The sequence below is a fragment of the Malania oleifera genome, chromosome 4, assembly GCF_029873635.1.
Source record: "Malania oleifera isolate guangnan ecotype guangnan chromosome 4, ASM2987363v1, whole genome shotgun sequence".
Taxonomy (NCBI): Eukaryota; Viridiplantae; Streptophyta; class Magnoliopsida; order Santalales; family Ximeniaceae; genus Malania; species Malania oleifera.
Window position 1 is genome coordinate 5,396,852 of NC_080420.1, and position 21,906 is coordinate 5,418,757.

At 38.0% G+C, this 21,906-nt stretch overlaps 1 protein-coding gene across 1 annotated transcript; it reads right to left on the minus strand.

Moving 5' to 3' along the window:
- Positions 1–20,373: 20,373 nt before the first annotated feature.
- LOC131153652 (uncharacterized) lies at positions 20,374–21,369 on the minus strand. The gene has a single exon (XM_058106104.1). It carries the CDS (start codon positions 21,367–21,369, stop codon positions 20,374–20,376), a length of 996 nt encoding a protein of 331 aa, XP_057962087.1.
- Positions 21,370–21,906: the final 537 nt, after the last annotated feature.

Consider the following 21,906-nt stretch of genomic DNA (forward strand, 5'->3'; position numbering starts at 1 on the left):
ACGTTGATACGCGCTATCGGGAATTGGAGTTTGATGTTGAAGATCAAGTATTTTTGAAAGTAGCACCATTAAAGGGAGTTGTGAGATTTGGAAGGAAGGGTAAGCTGAGCTCTAGGTTCATTGGCTCATTCAAGATGTTAAAGAGAGTGGGTCTAGTAGCCTACATGCTAGCTTTACCACCAACATTATCCAAAATACATGACGTATTTCATGTCTCCATGTTAAGGAAATACGTCCCAAACCTTTCCCATGTGATCAGTTGTGCAGAGATAGAACTTAGAAATTCACTGGCATATGAAGAAACACCAGTACAGATCTTAGACAGGAAGGAACAAGAATTGCGTACCAAGAAAATTCAGTTGGTGAAAGTTCTGTGGGAAAATCATGCCATAGAAGAAGCTTTGTGGGAACTTAAGGAAGAGATTAGATAGAAATACCCACACCTACTTAAAGGGATACAATAATAGTCAGTATTATTCAAATAACAACATTTTTATTTTATTCAATACAGAGTGATGAATGTATAGTTGTATTTAGATTATAGGATAAAATAGTGTTTTGGTTTTGGGAGAATTTTCTTTTATGAGTATATTTGAAATCTCCTGGAACTGCTTATGTAACCAAGGTATTCCTCTGCTATAAGTGAAGGTAATCAATAAAATAAGTAGCCCATTTTCATTAAAGAATGGTATTCAATACAAATAACAAATTTCAAGGACAAAATTATATAAGGAGGGGAGAATGTAGAGACCCAAAAAATTATTGCAATTAAATAATAAAAGAAAGGAGAGAAAAGGAAATTTCAAAGGGGGAGTTAGCAGGGTCTCATTGACGAGCGCAGAGCGTTCGTCGACGAGCAATCTTCTTGGGCACGTTGACAGGGACATGTGTCTCGTCAACAAGAACTTACCGAGAGGGCTAATTTCAAGGCCTGACATTCGTTGACGAAGGTTATATGTTCGTCGACGGCTTCTTCTTGGACTCGTCAATGAGGCCACGTGGTCAGCCACCTATATATAACCGAAAATTCATTTTTAGCGTGAGAAATTCATTTTCCTATTTTCTTTCTCTCTCTAGTTCAGTTTCCTCCCCTTCTCTCTACGATTTTCACTCCATTTCTCCCCGTTTCAATGATCAAAAGTTGCCACGATGATCCTGGGGAGATTCTCTACAAGTTTGCCGAAGTAGATTGTCAGTTTGGGCAACTTGGGCACCATCCCAATTTCAGGGTAAGTAGACTATTTTGGTATTTCCAGTATTACTAGGTTTATCTGAGCCCAGATTTTGGGTTGTATAAGAATATACTGACATTTGTAAAGTAAAAATTAGGGTGTCATGATTTCAGGGTTAAAGTGTTTTTGGGACCTTGCAGGCATGGGTTGAGGACCTCAATGGTTATTTTTCCAGGAACTCAAGTAAATTATAGTTTAGGGAATTACGAATAGGCAGATTCAGGAAATGTGAGTATGATGTTTTTCCAGAATATACAGTGTTTTACTGGGGGATTTGTATATATGTAATTACAGGATTTTTGAGGTTGATACGTCGAGGACATGAGGGTTGAATTGGAGGCAAGCCTCCCAATCATATAGGTAAGGGAAATATGCTATGCTAGGAATTTTAGAATTTTTATCAGTAAATTATATGTTTTTCCATATTATTATTCAGCATGCAAATTATTTTTATTTTAGAAGATATAGTTTTTAGAATATCGAATATTTATTTATTTAGTTGTGTGGCATGAGACATTATTAGATTATACAAAATTACGAATTACAGTGTATATTTTACAGACATATATATATTTTACAGATAGATATTATACGGACATATATTTTACAGACAGATATTATACAAACATATATATTTTATAGATAGATATTTTACATATAGATATTTTATAGCATGTACATATTACCATGTTTTCCAAAATGTTAAAGCCATAACACTATGATATACAGTTTATACAGTTTAGATATTACAAATCAGTTATTACAGCTATTACAGTTCAGATATTATAGTATTTTCAGAATAGTTTTCGGTGTTATGGTTGTTTTGGAATCATGATGAAATAGTAAGATAATTATAATATATATATATATATATATATATATATATTAGTATTATACAATATTAGATCCCTAATGAATTTTTTCAAACAGATTCAACCAGCAGAGCACGGTACCATTGCTAATACAGATCAGAGTTCAACCACATATCTCAAATAGAGTGTGGAAGTTTTTCGTCAACCATGCCTAGAGAGATTGCAGGCTCCCCAGCAGACTGGGTTAAGGTGGCTAGTTTGACAAGGTAGATACCAGTACCGTGCCTCGAAGTGATTGTAGATGGACAGATTAAGGATTGGTAGAGTTACAGTTGACTTATCTTGGTGGGCCAACTAGAGTTAAGTCCCACCTACAGGCCGTAAAACCCTGTCATGAGGGGTTAAATCATGACATACAATTTTCAAGGGTAAATATCATAGTTATGTATATGTATACAGTTTTACAGAATATCAGAAGATATAGTATGATACTAGAAGTATGAAAAAGTAGAAAACTCATATATGACAGTTGTATTTTAAAGTATGATAGATGCAAGTTGTACTGTACAGTATCAGATATTATCAGTATAGTATTTATGAAACTCAGTCGCCACACACTAGTAATAGCATATTTCCTCTTACTGAGCATTGTCTCATCCTAGTGATTTAACATTTTTCAGGTGATCCAGCTAGACGAGCAGATCAAGCTCGCTGATAAAGGGGTTGTTGCACTGCCCTGGTTGAGAGGTAAATGTTTTCAGGGAGATGTGTTTTTGTGTATGTATAATTTGAGGAATTATGGAATTCTGGTATTGTAAATATGAATGTACAGTTTTATGTTTTCCGCTACGTAGCTATGCAAAATGAATAGGGTTTCCTCAGTGCTCATTTGGGGCTTGAGATGTTATAGTAGATAATCCAAGGGTATCAGAGTAAAATAAAGTATATAGTAAAGTTTATTTATTTCGAAAAAAATGGTATAGATTTTCGGGACTTACACATACTTCCTGTAATGACCCGAAGAATAATGGTATTTAAATAATAAAAGAAAGGGAATTGGAAACCAGAAACAGAAAGATGTAGTCGCCAAGAATTTTTCAGCTCCTTGTCGATGAATACAGGGGACTCATTGACGAGGGTATAACAGGAGTTCGTCGACGAGGATGTGATTCATCGACAAAAATATAATTGGGCTCGTCGACGAGGAAATACCGAGGGGATGATTTTGGGGTTTCTGAGTTTTGTCGATGAAGGAGAGAGTTCGTCTACGAATTGTGTATTGACCTCATCGATGAGGTGACGTGACTCGTCGACGAAGGCCACAATTTAAATAAGCCTAAAACTCATTTTTGGCTGAAATTTCTTGCGCAGCACCTCTCTCTCTCTCTCCTACCTTTCAGTCCATCCTCCTTCTCTCTTCAATTTCGGGCCAGATTTCCACCAATTCGACGATCTGAAGCCACCACGATGCTCTTGGAAAAGTTCTCTGCAAGTCTGCCGGAGCAGATCGTCGGTGGGGCTGAAGTGGAAACCATCCCAAATCTAGGGTAAGACTTTCTACTCAATATTTGGATTTTTGGCAGTTGTAGAAAGTGTCTTACACTTAGAAATACTGAACTTTAGTTCTGGGAATATTGTTTCCAAGGTGTTGAGTTGAGAACCCTGCAGGTGTGGGACAGATTTTCTTAGGGGCTTTTCAAGAATCAGGTAAGGGGATAAACTAATCTAATTCTTTTAAGAAAATGTATATATATAACATATGATTTTAGGAAAGTAATTATGTTTATATATATGATTTATATTTGAGAAAACACTGTTGAAAATGATGGTATGTTGAATATATGAAAAACCTGCTCAGTATGGCATGAGTATAAATTATTGTGAATTACTATTTTCTAGGAATGTGTTAATGATACGAATTTTTATAATGGAAAACCGGCGTACGGGCCAAGACTTTTATATGATTTTTCAGCGTACGGGTCGAGCTATGGATGTGATTTGCTAGTGTACGAGCTTAGTTATGTATATGATTTGCCGACGTACAGGCCGAGCTATGGATGTGATTTACCAGCGTACGAGCTATGCTATGATATGATTTCTCGGCGTACGAGTCGAGCTATGGTAAAATGTGAAATACTGGCGTACGGGCTGATGATTTTTCATGATATACGTATATATGCAAAATGATATGATTGATCTAATAATTAATGATATGAAATATCCATGTATCATAGTTTCAATATATGTTATATGATATCAGAACCTGATTGGCTTGGTCTAGGCTAGCACTTGCATGGTACCGTTGCTATGTGTCCATGGTCTTCTTGATCATGATATTTGTGTTAACGTCGTTGTATAGAGTGGTGTGAGATTGGATGGTCGATGTGGTTTATAAGAAGTGTGTGAGCGCCCCCTAGTGTACAGACCAGGTCTGGCAGACCCATCAGACTTACAGATTGTACTTTTGACTTGGCAGTGGTCGGTCAACCATTATCAAGTCCCGCCTTCGGGCCACACAACCCAGTCATGTGAGGGTAATACATGACAACAGCCAGCTAACCTATCAGGAATGTTTTTGTATTATTATTATATGAGATGAAATGTGTTTATGAAAATGCAGTATGTTCTGCCATGTTTTGATGATATATATGTTTTCCTAGATTTGACAAAACAGTCACTGAATATGTCTTGTATGGTATATGTATAACACGGAATACTCATGTTGCCACATACTAGTACTAGTTTATTTCCCTTACTGAGAGGTGTCTCACCCCAAAATTTTATAAACTTTTCAGGAGCCCCAGATAGGAGAGCAGGAAAAGCCCCACTGATCAAGTGTTGTTTGTCTGCCCTCTTTGAAGGGTAAGTTTTAGTAGGGACAGTTAGATTTTGTGGGAAATGTCCCTAGATCTTATTTTTGGGATGTATATACTGAAATACAGAGATTGTAGTAACTTTGGTATATTGTGATGTATAGTATAATGAGATGTATATGATTGTATGTTTCCTACTGCTTAGGCTTTCGTAATGTGTTCTGATGTATCCATGGGTCCAGGTGGATTATTATCTACTGAGCTGGGATTTGTGTTATTGATTTTATATTTAAAAAAAATGTGAAAATTAAGCAGGTTGTCGTAGTTTGGTATCTGAGCCTAGGTTGTTAGGTTCTGTAGACTTTAGAATGCAGCGAAAATAATACCAAAGTTTAGGAAATGATTTAAGGTTGTTCTACAGTCTAGAGGCAGGACTTCCGTGGTAGTTTCTATGTATTTCTTGCGGTGACGATTTCAGGAAAACTATAGTAAGCTATTGTCGGGTTGTGTTCCTAAAATATAGGACTGGGGATTAGAAATGAGTTAGAAATATTGAGATAAGTGGCGAGGATAGGTGAGTAAATTATGAGGATAGGATTTTTGAGTTGTGTTTGTTATTTTCAAGATGGATTTGGGAGGAAATAGTGTCTATGCAAATGGCAGTGATGGAGCAGGACCATCAGGTGCAACTGGGACTAACTCTGACGTGGTATTACGTAACGTGACTCAGCAGGTTATAGCTGAGATCGCTAGGAGCTCGAGGGAGCAGGGTGGTCCATCCGCAGGCTAGGGGTGCACCATAGAGAAGTTTACGAAGATGAATCCTCTGGCATTCTTAGGTGGAGTTGATCCTGCAGCCGCTGAGAACTGGATGCAGGAGATCGAGAAGGTCTTGGCCGTGTTACACTGTACTGAGGAACAGAGAGTCCTCTTCGCCACCTATAGATTGACGGGAGAGGCCAAGAGGTGGTGGACTGCAGTGAGATTATTGGAGCAGCATAGGGTGACTCTGATAGCCATGACATGGGACCAGTTTAAAGAATTTTTCTTTGATAGGTATTTTCCAGCTACTGTCAGGGAGGCTAAGGTAGAAGAGTTCCTAAGTCTAAAGCAGGGACAGCTATCCGTCTAATAGTATACAACGCGTTTCATCGAGCTCTCTCGTTTCACCCCGTATATTGTTCCTGACGAAGTGAAGAAGGCGAGGCAATTTGAGAGAGGTTTGAGGTGGAGCATATTCAAACAGGTGGTGGTGTTGCAGATCCAGGACTTTGCTGAGTGAGTCGACATGGCAGCCTTGGCAGAGATTAGTGAGTGTCTCGATGCAAAGGAGCAAGGACAAAGGAAGATATCTGCATCTATGGGCTACCAGCAAGGTCATAGACCGGGCCAGTGGAGGAGAGGTAATCATGGCAGAGGGCAGAGGTAGGAGACTAGAGGACGCGAGGTGCAGGCAGGGCAGGGTCCTCAAGTCTGTCAGACTTGTGGTAGGAGGCACTAGGGGGAGTGTCGAACTGGTGGTGTTGTGTTATCACTGCGGTAGATCGGGGCACATGGTGTGAGATGACCTACCTCACCAGATGCAGTTCCAGCTCCCAGACCATACCGAGGAGGTTATCAGGTGCCACGTGGGGGCCAGCAGAGAAATACGGCTCTAGCCAGGGTGTTTACTCTGACGCCAAGTGAGGCTGACGCGACAGGTGACGTGGTGACAGGTATGGTTATTATGCTTTCTTTTAAAGTTATTGCATTTTTTGATTCAGGAGCTACGCACTCGTTTGTGTCTTCGAGGTGTGTTAAATTATGTGGGGCTAAAACACAACCATTAGATGTTGAATTGTTGGTATCTTCACCGACTAGGTTAGCAGTGAGGTGTAGTAGGGTACTCCGAGGTTGTCCAATTAATATTCAAGGAAAGACTTTGTCTGCTGATCTGATAGTGCTAGACATGCGCGGGTTTGATGCTATATTTGGCATGGATTGGCTAACAGCTAATTTTGCCAGCATAGATTGCCGAGCATGAGAAGTGATATTCAGATCTCCGGAGGAAGTAGAATTCAAATTTGCAGGATCACTGGTGCAATTCTCGCCTCAGCTAGTTTCAGCTATCCAGGCTAGGAGACTACTATTGAGTGGTTGTCGGGGGTTTGTGGCTGTTGTGAAGGAGATGTCAGAGAATGAATTGAAATTTGCTAGCACGCCTGTAGTAAAGGAGTTTATAGATGTGTTCCCAGATGAATTACCAAGTTTGCCGCCTGATTATGAGGTAGATTTCCCTATTGATCTACCTTCCGGTACAGCGCCAATTTCTAAAGTACCTTATCGGATGGCGCCAGTAGAATTAGCAGAATTGAACAATCAGTTGCAAGATCTGCTTGATAAGGGCTTCATACAACCTAGTGTATTTCCATGGGGAGCTCCAATTTTATTTGTGAAAAAGAAGGACGGGTCTATGAGGATGTGTATAGACTATAGGGAGATTAATAAAGTGACAATCAAGAACAAGTATCAACTACCCCATATCGACGATTTGTTTGACCAACTCTAGGATACACGGGTGTATTCGAAGATTGACCTCAGGTTCGGCTACCATCAGGTAAAAGTGAAAGTAGAAGACGTCTCGAAGACGGCCTTCAAGACTAGGTACGAGCATTACGAGTTTCTTGTTATGCCGTTTGGTTCAACGAATGCTCCTATGGTATTTATGGACTTAATGAACAAAGTCTTCCACCAATACTTAAACCAGTTTGTTGTTGTTTTTATTGATGATGTATTGGTCTATTCGAGGAGCTATGAGGAGCATGAGACGCACTTGAGGCAAGTTTTGCAGACACTTCGGGAAAAGAAGTTGTACGCCAAGTTCAGTGAATGTGAATTTTGGCTTGAGAAGGTCGTGTTCTTAGGGCATGTTATATCTGGAGATGGTATTTCTGTGGATCCTAGCAAGATTGAGGCGGTAGTGAATTGGGTTAGACCGAGGAATGTCCAGGAGATCAGGAGTTTCTTAGGGCTAGTTGGCTATTACCGTCGTTTCGTTGAAAGATTCTCAGCTTTGTCAGGACCTTTGACACGACTGACAAGGAAGAATGTCAGATTTGAGTGGGACGACAGTTGTGAGCAGAGTTTTCAAGAAATGAAGCAAAGATTAGTCACAGCACCAGTATTGGTTATCCCATCAGGGGGTGAGGGGTATGTCATTTATAGTGATGTGTCCTTGAGGGACTTGGTTGTGTATTGATGTAGCATGGCAGGGTTATGGCTTATGCGTCCAAGCAGTTGAAAGAATATGAAAATAACTACCCTACACATGATCTTGAATTGGCTGCAGTGGTATATGCATTGAAAATTTTGAGACATTACCTGTACGGCAAGCAGTGTGAGATTTTCTTCGACCATAAGAGCTTAAAGTATTTCTTCACGCAGAAGGAACTAAATATGAGGCAGAGAAGGTGGTTAGAGTTAATTAAGGATTTTGATTGTACCATCAGTTATCACCCGGGGAAAGCAAACGTGGTAGCTAATGTGTTGAACAGGAAGTCCAGGGAATCAACGTTGGCGACTATGGAGATCCAGTATCCGATCATGAGGGATTTGGAGAGTTTCGGCATTGAATTGATTGAAAGTGGTTCTCGGGCTCACATTGCCAGTTTGGTGGTGCAGCCTATTCTGCAGGAAAGAATTAAAGCTACCCAGAAAGAAGACCCAGAATTAGCAAAGGTGATAAACAGAGTTCAGAGTGGTCACGGGGAGGAATTTAGTACTGCAGATGATGAAGCTTTGCGGTTCCGTTCTAGATTATGCGTTCCTGCCGATATAGAGATCAGAAAGACTGAAATTAGGAATAGCTTCCAAGAGGGGGGGTGAATTGGATTCTAAAAGTTTCTTTTAATTCCTTTTAAAATACCTTAAACTTCTATTTATTTTAACCAATTCTTGACTTATTTTTTAATTCCTTAATCAATCAAGAACTTAGTTCTTTTATCCAATCAATTAAACACAATCTTCAAAGCAAACAATCAATTTATTTGCCAAGTACAAGTTAAACAACAAACAACCAAACCAAGATATAAAGTATTCAGCAATTTGGTAATATAAGATCTTGAGATAGTTTATTTGTTTATATAAGCCCTGTGATTATGAATTATAATTTATGCTTACTGAAGTAAAGCCCTGTATAAATAAATCCAATCACTCTTTCCAAATATTTAGAATTCAAATAAACTCTTGGTAAATTTATCTTTGGGGTGTTAACCAAGTAACGTACTCCCGTATGGTTTCCGCAAGATATGGTGTAACCAACGTACTCCCTTTCGGTTTCCACAACCCAAATCAAAATTGGATTTTAAGTTTACTTGATTTCCAAATATGCATAGTATGTATAATTTAGATATTTAAATCATCCACGCAGTTGTATATGAACTGAAATTAAAGAATAGGGAAAGAGAGAGTGAGACGGAGATTTTTACGAGATTCGGCTTATACCCAGCCTACGTCCTCGCCTTTGGCAGCACACCAAAGGATTCACTAAACCTGTTCCGTTGACGGGTAGAACAAAACCGATTACAACACTCCTTGGTTAAGGCTAGAGTCTGCCTTCTCCAAACGATATTCCCTCGTTCAGTCACTCCTTACATAGGCTAGAGTCTGCCTCTCTAAGCAATATCCCCTTGCTTAGCCAACGATCCAAACACCTTGGAACGTCAATGAACTACAAGAAACATAAAATAAAATCTGCGTACAAGTATACTCTCTCAAAGGGTAAGTTAGTACAATTTCATCACTATATACTTAAATGTAAAATATCAATAGGAAATAGAATAAAGCTCAAGTGTAGAATTCACCGATATCCTTCTTAGAAGAGGATTAGCAGTAGGAATTCAAAGGAAGAAGGATCAACACTTCAGAGTTCTCAGCAAAAGAATTTTCCAATGAGTGAGCAAGAGAACTTAGGAAGAACAAGAATACTTTCAGCTTCTCAAAACAGATTTTTCAATTCTTAGTTTTTTATTTGTTTTGCAAAACCATGTATTTATAGGCTTTCAAACTTGCAAAAGTTTCCTTAAAGAATTTCCCTATTTATTAGAATATTTAAGGTTCAAACGGCTATAATTTAAAACATTCGAATTTTAAAAATTTGCCCGTTGAACAATTTTTAAATGTCTGACAGCAGTGACCTCGTTTCAGTGTTTTGGCCATAAATTTTTCTGTATAACTCCAAATTAGGTGATCTTGGTGTCAAACGAAAGATAAGAGAAAATCCTGCAACTTTCGTGTTTATTACTATTTAAAATAATGAGTTTTTGATAGAGAAAAATTCACCTCAATGTGGCTGTATAAAAACTGACAGCATTTGGGAAAAAACTCTTTTTGGTGCTCTTTATTCCAAAAATGATTTTAACCTTTTTAAAATAATTTTTGAGCTTATAAAAATATTATTCAGGTATTTTAAAAAGTACCTAGGTCTAAGAAGTTAACCTAAGAGCTTCAAAATATTTCAAATGATATTTTAAACATTAAAGCACTTACATGAGACTTCTAAAATATTAACATTCTAAGTTCTTGAGTCTTCATGCTTTGTCCTTTGATTGAATCCATCTTTTCTTCAAACTTCCATATTCTTTAAGCTTTCTTACTTTGCCTTTCTTTGGATCTTTTGACTTTGATATACCTTGGCTTTCAACAACTTATTCATGTCCTCATGTTCTTCAGCAAGTAATTCATGTCTTAGCTCATTTAAGCTTCATTTGATCCTTGTGAGCACTTTAACCTTGCTTCCATCATATTTGATCCTTGTGGGCACTTTAACCTTACTTTCACATATATGAATCCTGAAATATCATTACTCACACAATTACATTAAATTTCACTTGTTTGTTAGCATCAAAACAAGATAACAAGATTTTAAGCCTTGTAAGGCCAACAAAGACTATTTTAAAGGAGGCTCATAGATCTTTGTACACAGTTCATCCCGGTAGTACTAATGGAGTGGTATGAAGAGAGAGATCGCCGAATATGTAGCCCAGTGTTTGACATGCCAGTAGGTAAAAGCTGAGCACCAGAGGCCGATAGGGCAATTGCAGTCGTTATTTATCCCAGAGTGGAAGTGGGATCATATATCTATAGACTTTGTGTCAGGACTGTCGATGGAATTACATGGCCAGAATGCCATCTGAGTGATTGTTGACCGTTTGACTAAGACCGCCCACTTTATACCTATCAAGATCAACTATCCTCTCAACTGTTTAGCGGAGATTTACGTTCAGGAGATAGTTCGTTCTTATAGGGTGCTAGGATTAATCGTGTCAGATCGAGACTTCCATTTTACGTCACTTTTTTGGAAGAGTCTGCAGGAAGCACTAGGGTCTCAGGTAGGAGAGCGGGAAAAGCTTCACTGATCTAGTGTTGTTTGTCTGCCCTCTTTCAAGGGTAAGTTTTAGTAGGGATATTTAGATTTTGTGGGAAATGTCCCTAGATCTTATTTTTGGAATGTATATACTGAAATACAAAGATTGTAGTAACTCTGGTATATTGTGATGTATGGTGTAATGAGATGTATATGATTGTATGTTTCCTACTGCTTAAGCTTCCGTCATATGTTCTGATGTATCCCTGGTACCCAAAGGTCCAGGTGGATTATGATCTGCTGAGCTGGGATTTGTGTTATTGATTTAATATTTAAAAAAAATATGAAAATTGAGCAAGGCGTCACACTGCCATTCATAGATATTGAGTAGGAAGTGGTGGAGACACATTCCATGATCCAATTCACCATAGTAGGAGGGAAGTTCAAATAAGTCAGCATGTCTTTAAGAAACGTCCATGAGATTGAGTCGTAGGCCTTTTTAAGATCTATCTTCAGCTTACATCATGGGGAGACCCTTTTTCTTGCATACTTTCTTACAAGTTCCTAGACAATATAGATGTTTTCAACCATGCTTCTTTGATCTACAAATGCAGATTGTGCTGAGTTAACGATTCCTTCCAGTGCAGGCTTGATTCTTAAAGCAATGATTTTAACTGTAACCTTGTAGAATACATTGCAGCAAGCAATTGGTCTATAATCCCACACATAATTAGAATGATTGGATTTAGGAATCAAGGCAATCACTATGTGACTCACCTGTTTCAATAACTTTTTGGAGAGAAAAAATTCCTTCACTGCACTAGTAAAATGATTCCCCACAATGTTCCATGCTTTTCTGAAGAAGCATGCAGAGAAACCATTAGGACTAGGGGACTTGCCATCCCTGATGTTGAATAGTGCCTTCATAATCTCCTCATTAGATATAGGTGCCATCATATTAACATGTTGGGAATCTTTATTCAAAGGTCCCCTTGCAACAGTATGTTTATCAATCATCGAACAGTCCACTTCCCTTCCCAACAGCTGACTATAAAAATTTAGGAACTCCTCAGCTACTTGAGCCTAAGAGCTCGTATGTTCCCCATTTGATTTGGTAATAGTAGAGATATAATTCCTATTCCTTCGACTTCTCATCAGACTATGGAAGAAAGCAGTGCTTCTATTAATTTCCTTTAAGTATCGACATTTTGCAATCTAGGAAATGAACATTCGGTTAGCTTCTGCTAGTCTAACAGCTACATATCTTTTTTCATTCAGAATCAATTGTAAGTCACCATCAGTGGGATTGTCATGCAGTTTTTGTTGTAGCTCAACCACTTCCTTACTTGCTTTCTCAACTCTAGCTGATATATGGGAAAAATGGATAACATTTTAAGTCCTCAATGGATTCTTCAAACCCTGGAGTCTCCTTACTAGTTTAAATTGTTCACAGCCCTGAAAATATGCATCCCATCCCTGTTTAATTATGTCCTAAAAATTGTGGTGTAGAGTCCACATGTTAAAAAATTTAAAAGATCTCCTTCCCAGACCCACCTCTTCAAACAGTGACACTAAGCATACCGAATGATCAGAGAGAATCCTAGGGAATTGGAATTCAACATTGGCTCTTAGACCATCCAATATCCATTTCTGGTTGGCAATCACTCTGTCCAATTTACTCCATACCTTACCATTTGTCTATGTAAGGAAACACCCTATTGATCTCAAATCAGATATACCAGAGTCAAAGAAACATTCCACAATATCTCTAGTATTATAGTCTGAGACAGGATGGTCATTCTCCTTTTTAGCAGATGATAGCACATAGTTGAAATCACCCAGAAGAAGCCTAGGCGAAAGGAGATTACTAATCTGGTAAATGATGTACCACAGAGCTCTCCTAGCCATGATAGTGTTGAAGCCACATACAAAACTCACATTGAATTTGTTAGAAGTAACTAAACATTCAATGCTACAATGAATTACTTGGGGGTTCATGTCAATCATCTAAAGGTAGACTTTCTGAGGGTTCCACATCACTAGAATCCTCCCAACCTTGTGGAGATCAAAGTTGTTAATCTGCTTCCAGCTCTTACATTTTTTCCTCATCATTTCTTTCATATTTTCTATAGACATCTTTGTTTCTAAAATACCAATAACATCTAGTTTGTTCTTTCTCATTAGGCATAAGACCCCATTTTGCTTCAAGGGTTTGTTTAGACACCTGATATTCCAGCTTGCAATATTCATCGAGCTTTAGAAGGGGCTCTTAACCCCTTACCAAAAGTGAGTGGATTGAAGTGAGGTCCTTTCCTTTTCTTCTTCCTTTTAACATGTTGGAAATCAACAGCCTTTCCCTTTACTTTGGTATTTTGATTCTGTTGTTACCCAAAAGTGATCAGATCATTATCATTTTCATTCTTCCCTTCATTTCTAACCTCCACTATAGATTCACCTTTCTCAGGCACTGTACATTTATCATTATTTTCCTCAGCTGTAGCCTCAACTTTAGAATTTGTGATACCCTTATTATTAGTTTCAATCTCCTTTGAGGGGTCTTCATTGACATACATCGCCTTACCATCTTCTGCATTAGCTAGAGCATTCTCAGTACTTTTACCTTCACCCACCACCTTCATAGTGCTAGTTGTGGCTACATTTTCATTCTTTGTCATTGCATTTCTAGTAGCACCTTCATCCTTCTCTGTGTTTGGTATCTTGGCAGTCACCTTGGGTCTGTACTAGGCAATCGAAGGTTTTTTAACCTCTTCTCTAGGACCACAAAAAGCCTTAGAGTGGCCAATGGCCTTGCGTTTATTACAGATGCTCGGAAGTCCTTCGTACACTACTTCCTGGGAGATCTCAACAACATCTAGGAGTAGTATCTTTACTTTGTGCTTAACTTCTTTAGCTATGTCTACCTCCACCATAGCTCCAGCATAGGATATTCTACCCTTGGTAGTGATTAGTTTATCCATACACAATGGGCTATCAATTGCCGAACAGATCCTCCCTATAGCTTCAGGAGTCCACAGTTCAAAAGGTAGGTCCTTTAGTTGTACCCAGACAGAAACAATAGTTCTATGTTCAAGGCTAAATTGAAAGAATTTGGGTATTTTCTTCAAAATGAGAGTTCTTCCATATATTGAGTAAGGACCTTTCTGTAAAACCTCATTGAGATCTTCCTCACTCTAAAATTCAAGAACAATCCAACCTTTATTATGTTGTATAAATTCAACTTTGACCTTCCAAGACCTTAACAAGGTGTTGAAGGCCACCTTACTAGGAAACTTCCTTGTAAAATACCCCACCAGATACTTTTTTGTTATCCCCTCTGAATTATACATCGCAGTAGGAGAAATTCGAACACAATCACCATCATAATCAAAAGTTGGGAGGGAACCAAAGTATGAGGGATCACGATTATTGGCAAAGAGCTCTGCCTAGGAAACCTTCTTGTTATTCCTTAGAATTTTTATCTCACCATCAAGCCCTTTCTGATTAGGTATCTTATCTGAATGGCCTTCCACTTCATACATCTGTTCATTAGCCTTCTCACGAATTGATGCCACAGTATTATCCGTTTCTTTCGAATCTTGATTATCAAATTCCATGAAATCATCATTATCCCATGAACCTCTAATTCCTTTAGGAGAACCATTGCTTTCCTCTTCCATGCAAGGCATTCTAGGAGACTTTATCCCCTCCTGGTTGCAACAAGGGACACCTTCATTGGAACAATAGGAGGATGAGCACTTGTTGGAACCCACCTTAAGATTAAGACATTTATCCTTCTCCAAGGATGAAGGAGTTTTCATCAAGGCCTCCTGAGAATCTGGTACCCCAAACTGATACTTGGTAGCGACCTCCTTCAGATATCCTGTATCCTGGTCTACATGTAGACCAACTAGACTAGAAGCATCCAGTTGGTTGCAGCAGACATGCCATTCACTCGCGTTACTCAAAGTGGAACAGATGTCCTATCTTTGTTTTCAAAGCGTCATGAGTAGGTTAGACAATTTCTGAGGCTCTTTATCTGTTTCCTGGGATTTCTTCAATTGCTAACCAACAAACCGAGAGAACTCAGCCATAATCTCATGTTTCTTCTTTTTCATCCATAGATCTTTGTTTCCACCTTTTATTACAATGAATTTCAGGGCCTCCTCGACTTCCCTCTTCGATTCTTCTTCCATCATCTCTCTGCGTTGTGCCCTAAAAGCTTCCTTCCGACCCATTTGGTTCGTACAAGCTGAAAAATTCAAATTTTCCTTAGGCGGGAAAACTGAAATCAACTACCAGCACTCGTTTTCTTCACAGATCTCAGATCATTCAAATGACAATCTTTCTTGTTATTAGTCAAGCACAATACCAACAAGAAATCAACCAAGGAACTTATAGGTTCACCCCAAAGCCATGCGCCTCTCTAGAGAGAGGTAAGAGCATCTCTCTCTAACATGACTTTTTTGTATTTTTTTTTTGGGTGTGTTTATTGTTCGTGATGAAGTAGTAAGTCTTACTTTTCATGAATATTAACAAATTAATTAATTTTCTATTTCAATTCATTGTTATATTTCTATTTTGATCTTTTTAGCATATTTTATTAATAAAAATTAACGAGTTTTGGAAAGCACAAAAAACCCTTTAAAAAGGAACTAAAATGAAGGAGTTTATTAATATTGTTTTAAAAATATTTGGACTCCTATAAAAAAAATGAGTTATTAGAAAGAAAAACTGACTTTGGTTGTTGATGGTACAAAAGTTGTAATATGTCTAAAAAAATTTTAAATGATTAAAGTAAACATTTACTTTTTAAAAAACATAATAAATGCATTAATTAAAATTGTCATTAAAGTGCTTTAATAGTTTTGAATTGGAGGATAGAAATTAAAGCGAGGTCTGTCCACCCTATGGATTAATGGGATCATTGGATGCTGGCCGGATATTATTGACGTCATAAAAAATGTATATAATATTTTTTTAGTTTATTCTATTAATTATGTACTTGAAGTCAAAATTACTTCATGAATAGAATTTATTGGTATCAGGTCGGCTCTTCATAATTTGAGGCCCTAGGCAAATGGTTTAATCAATGACCCTTAATATTTATTTTAATTTTTATTTTTATTTAAAATTAATTTTTCTAACTTTTTGAGATGCAAAATCACTAATTTGGTATCTATATTTTCCCAATATTTTGGATCATAAATATTATCATTATTTATTTTTTCTTTTTTTATATTTTTAAAATGTCTTTCAAAAGAAATATCATTAATTAGCATTTCTTGTATATTAATGTTATCTTTATCACTATTATTATTATTATTATTATTATTATTAGATTCTAATTCCATCTCTGGAATTGATTGCTCGTTTCTTGGAGGATTTTCATCTTACTCATTTATATTTTGTTTAGAACTAAAAATAAATTTATCAAGAGCTCCCTTTTGAGATGACACTAATTCTTCTTTCTTTCTTTTTTATTTCTTCGTTTTTCATATCTGGATTCATATTTTCTCTCTAACATAATTAAATTTAAAAATCAACACTAACTATAAATTGACAAATTATGTAAACAAATAAAAATAAATTTAATAAATCTATAGAAATAATAGATTGAAACAATATAACCTGATTATTATTATTATTACAAATCGATCGGTGAGCGAGGCTTTAGAGATGTCGGATTCTTGCCGGATACAATGTTCTAGCCTCAAAGCTTTCAAAATCTACGAAAAAATAGAAGAAAAAAAATCAAAGTGAAAATAATAGAAAAATAATGCACAAACAATGAAATAAAAATTAGGGATGATGAAAATTATAGAGAATTAAGGGCCCAAAGATGATGAACAAAAGAGCCGGAGCAAAAATCATAGAGAGACCGAGAGATGAGAGTAAGAGAGTGTGAGAGATGGAAAAAATTTTTTAGAGAGGCTAAGAGTGAGAAATGAGAGTAATAAATAGTTAAAAATATAATAAAGATGTTAGTTGGGAAGTCAATGAGACTTGAAAAAAAAAAGAATTAAATTGCATTTATTTTATATTTTAAAATATAATTTTATTTATTTGTTAGTTGGGAAGTCAATGTATGGGAAGAGAGCATAATAAATAATGTTAACATTATTTAATTAAAAAAAATTAGTTCCCCAAAAATATATTATTATATTAAAAAAAATTTTGGGGCCCCAAAATTTTTGGGGCCTTAGGCGAGCACCTCAGCCGCCTAATGGAAGAGCCGGCCCTGATTGGTAATTTTTTAAGCATTAAGCTTCTAACAAATAATAATGATACATGAGATGCAAATTCAACACACACACACACACACACACACAAGGGAAATTTGCCAATATTTAAATTTAATTAGGACAACAAAAATAATTATATGAAAATACAAATATAGGTCCTCAATTGTATCGACTAAAAGTATAAGGACTTGTTGGTGGCTGAAATTCCTATGTAATAAAAAAAAAAAAAAAAGTATAAGGACTGAAACAAATTAAAATGGACAGCTCTATAAGAAGAAAATTCAGCACAGAACAGAGAGAGATGAAGATGAGAAAGAAGAGTTCGTCTTCCTTGCTCTTCTGATACCGAACTGTACACTCTGGGCAAGATAAATAGGGTGAAGGAAAAATAATAGAAAGGGAATCAACGAGCAGGGAAAATAATTGTCCAAGCAGAAAGAAAAAAAATAACAAAAAAAGGAACAACAATCTGTTGGAGCCATTCACGTGGGTGCTCTTTCTTCAGGTTTTCGGTAGGAGCTAGGGAGCTGAGCTAGAGTTATAGAATGGGCATGCTGAGCCAGAGCTGGATATCTGGCATCTTTAATTTGTAATAGCCCCCCACAAGATGGAGAGTAGATGTTTTCAACTCCCATCTTGGACAAGTGAGAATAAAAAAGATAAGAGGCTATAGGTTTGGTGAACATATCTGCCATTGGCGAGTGGCTGTTGACATGGTGAGTAATCAGACTACCGTCTTGAATTTTTTCACGAATGAGATGACAATCTAGCTCGATGTGCTTTGTACGTTCATGGAAAATTGGGTTTGCAGCAATGTGTAAGGTAGCCTGGTTGTCACAGAACAGTGTGGCAGGTTGGGGATGAGTCACTTGGAGATCATTCAAGAGGTAACGGATCCAAGTCAATTCGCAGCAAACCATTGCCATGGCTCTGTACTCTACCTCTACAGAAGACCTGGAGACAGTGTTTTGTTTTTTGGATCACCAAGAGATTAGAGAGGAACCAAGGAAAACACAGTAGCTGGTTATGGATTTCCGGCTATCAGGACATGAGCCCCAATCACTGTCACTATATGCCTTTAACTGTAAACTGGAATCTGATGGATAGAAAAGTCCTTGACCTGGTGCCATCTTGATATATCTAAGAACCTTGTGTGCTGCATTTAAATGAGGAACTCGTGGGGTTCCCATGAACTAGCTAAGGAGTTGGACAGAATAAAAGAGGTCTGGTCGAGTGATGGTCAGATACATCAAGCGGCTAATGAGTCTTCTGTAAATGGTGGGATCTCCAATAGGTTCTCCTTCATCTCTTGACAACTTGAGATTTTGATCCAAGGGAATTTTAGCGGGTGTAGACCCAATGGTTCCCGTATCTGATAGAATGTCCAATGCATATTTTTGTTGACAAAGATGGATTCCCTTTGCTGATCGTGCAACTTCGATGCCAAGAAAGTATTTGAGTTGCCCAAGATCTTTGATTTTAAACTTTTCATCCAAAGCTCCCTTAAGTTTTTCAATAGATCTCATGTCATTGCTGGCCATAATTATGTCATCAACATAAACTAAGATGGCTGTGAAAGAACCATTATGCATTCGGGTAAACAAGCTGTAATCTCCTTTAAATTGGGTGTAACCATGCTGGATGATGAAGGAGGAGAGTTTAGCATACCATTGCCTCAAGGCTTGCTTAAGGCCATACAAACTTTTAAGCAGCCTGTAGACCTTTGTTTCATCTGCTGTGCGATAGCCAGGTGGCAGCTTCATGTACACTTCTTCATCAAAATCACCATGAAGGAAGGCATTGTTGACATCGAATTGATGTAAATGCAGGCCTTTGATTGCTGCCAATGCTAGTAAAGCTCTGACAGATACCATCTTAACTACAGGGGAGAAAGTTTCATGATAGTTTATGCCCTCTTCCTGTGTGTATCCTTTGCAGACCAATCTGACCTTGTATCGTTCAATGATCCCATTGGCATTGTATTTTATCTTGTAAACCAATTTGCATATGATGGCTTTCTTACTAGGAGGAAGTTCTGTGATAGTCTAGGTTTTATTCTGTTCAAGAGCTGCAATTTCAGTCAGCATAGCTTTCTCCCAATTAGGATCCTTAACAGCATCATGATATAAATAGGGTTCAGTGTTTTTAGTGATTGTGGTGACAAAGGCCTTGTGTTTAGATGTAATGTTATGATAGGATAAAGAGGCACAAAGTGGAAAAGGACTACCTGGAGCTACAGGACCTCGTTTCTTGTTGAACTCCTGTGAATGGGTGAGAAAGCCAGCAGAGCTAGCTTGCTGACAAATGAAGTGTTCAAGGTGAGGTGGCGGTCTCTTGGTTCTAGTAGATCTCCTTGGGAGATGAAGACTGTTTATAGTGTGGTTTGAGGTTTCACTAGGAAGTTGAGGTGATGTTGAAGGTTGACTTGGTGTGTTTTGTGGGCTATCAGGTTCAGTGGCATTAGCTGGTGTAGGAGAGTCTTCATAGGAGAAATCCATGATGGTAGGCTGAGGGAAAGGAGGCTGAGTAGTTGGGATAGCGGTGGCTTCTCCAGATTGTAAGGGGACAAATTAGGAGACTTCAGCTATTATGGAAGTGAAAAAACAGGTCGCACAGACCATATGATATGTTGCACCTGTGTCAATTATCCAGGGAATAGTTGAAATGTCCTTGGGTTTGCTTGTGAAAGCTGAGAGACAGAGAGGTATACCAAAGAACTGAGGAATGTGCACATCAGGAGGAGAAGCAATGGCAGTTTGAACAGAATGTACCGAGGCTTGGCTGGTCTGCCTGAGCATGGCCATTAGTTCCTGGTATTGCTCTTGAGTTATAGTGCTTTAACCTCCATAAGTTCCTTGTTCTGGAACAGGTAGAGGAGATGTTGAAACCTAATGAGCATACGATCCAATAGGTGGAGTTCTACCATGAAGTCTATGCCCTGGAGGATAGCCATGAAGTTTGTAACATTTTTCTGTAGTATGTCCAAGAATATGGCAGTGATTGCACACTGGTTTGCTGGGATTGGCCTTGAAACACCTCTCTAGAGAGTGATAATGAATTTTGCAATGAGAACAATAGATTTTTGTCACGTCTCTGAGAGCTGTTTTGAGGTGTGAGCTGTCTGGTGCTATCCTTGACCAGGAGAGCAAGGGGTTCCGTGGGAGAAGGGTCGGAAGATATCTCTCTACGCTTCTCTTCCTGTTGGATGATTGAGTAAACCTCATTCAAATTGGGGAAAGGTTTAATGAGCAAAATCTGTGCCTTCAAACCTTTGTAGGAGTCATTGAGTCCCATTAGGAATTTCATTACCCAATCCCTTTGTTGATTTTCGATCACTGTTTTCAAGCCACCACAACTACAGCTAGGGATGGATTCATAGTTCATCAGTTCATCGAGGAGTGTTTTCAGCTTGGAGAAGTAACAACTCACCGAATCTTGTTGCTCCATCAGGGCAGCAATCCCTTGTTTGATTTCATAAATCCTTAGGGTATTTTGTTGTGCAAGATGATGCTCGAGCTCAACCCACAACTGGTGTGTCGTTTCTGCATACAGGGTGCTGCATTTGATGTCAACCGACATGGAGTTCTGTAGCCAAGTAATAACAATGTCATTGCAATGAAGCCAATGATCCATCAAGGGACTGTCAGGATCAATTGGCTCACAAATGCTGCCATCGATGAAACCCAGCTTGTCCTTAATACACAAGGCACGCTTCATTGATCTTGCCCAGGGATGATAATTGCTGGAATCCAACACTTGCGTGACGAGTAAAGCTCCAGAGTGGTCGTTCGTGCTAATGAAGTACGGGCTGCTAGGTTGTGATGGATCAAGATGGATTGAGTGATGGTTTGAGGCTGTTGAATTGGTGTTTTGGTTTTGGTTTTGATTGGTGTCTTGATCGGAATTGGTAGAGTCAGTTCGAGCCATTGAGACTAACTTGGCTTTGATACCATGAAACAAATTGAAATGGACAGCTTTGCAAGAAGAAAATTCAGCACAGAACAAAGAGAGATGAAGATGAGAAAGAAGAGTTCGTCTTCCTTGCTCTTCTGATACCGAATTGTACACTCTGGGCAAGATAAATAGGGTGAAGGAAAAATAACAGAAAGGGAATCAACGAGCAGGGAAAATAACTGCCCAAACAGAAAGAAAAAAAAATAACAAAAAAAGGAACAACAATCTGTTGGAGCCATTCACGCGGGTGCTCTTTCTTCAGGTTTCTGGTAGGAGCTAGGGAGCTGAGCTGGAGTTACAAAATGGGCATGCTAAGCTAGAGTTGGAAATCTGGCATCTTTAATTTGTAATAAGGACTAAAATAAATTTTGTTTAATAGTATAGGAACTAATTTATGATTTAACTTGAAAGAATAAAAAAACAAAAAAGAATAACTATTCTTAAATTTAATCATGCGAGTATTTATTTTTATCTTATTTCACATTAGATGGGATAACGCAATTTTTTGCA

What these genes read in the sequence shown, in the direction of transcription:
- LOC131153652 (XM_058106104.1), bottom strand. Translation starts at nt 21,369, where the DNA reads ATGGCTCGAACTGACTCTACCAATTCCGATCAAGACACCAATCAAAAC.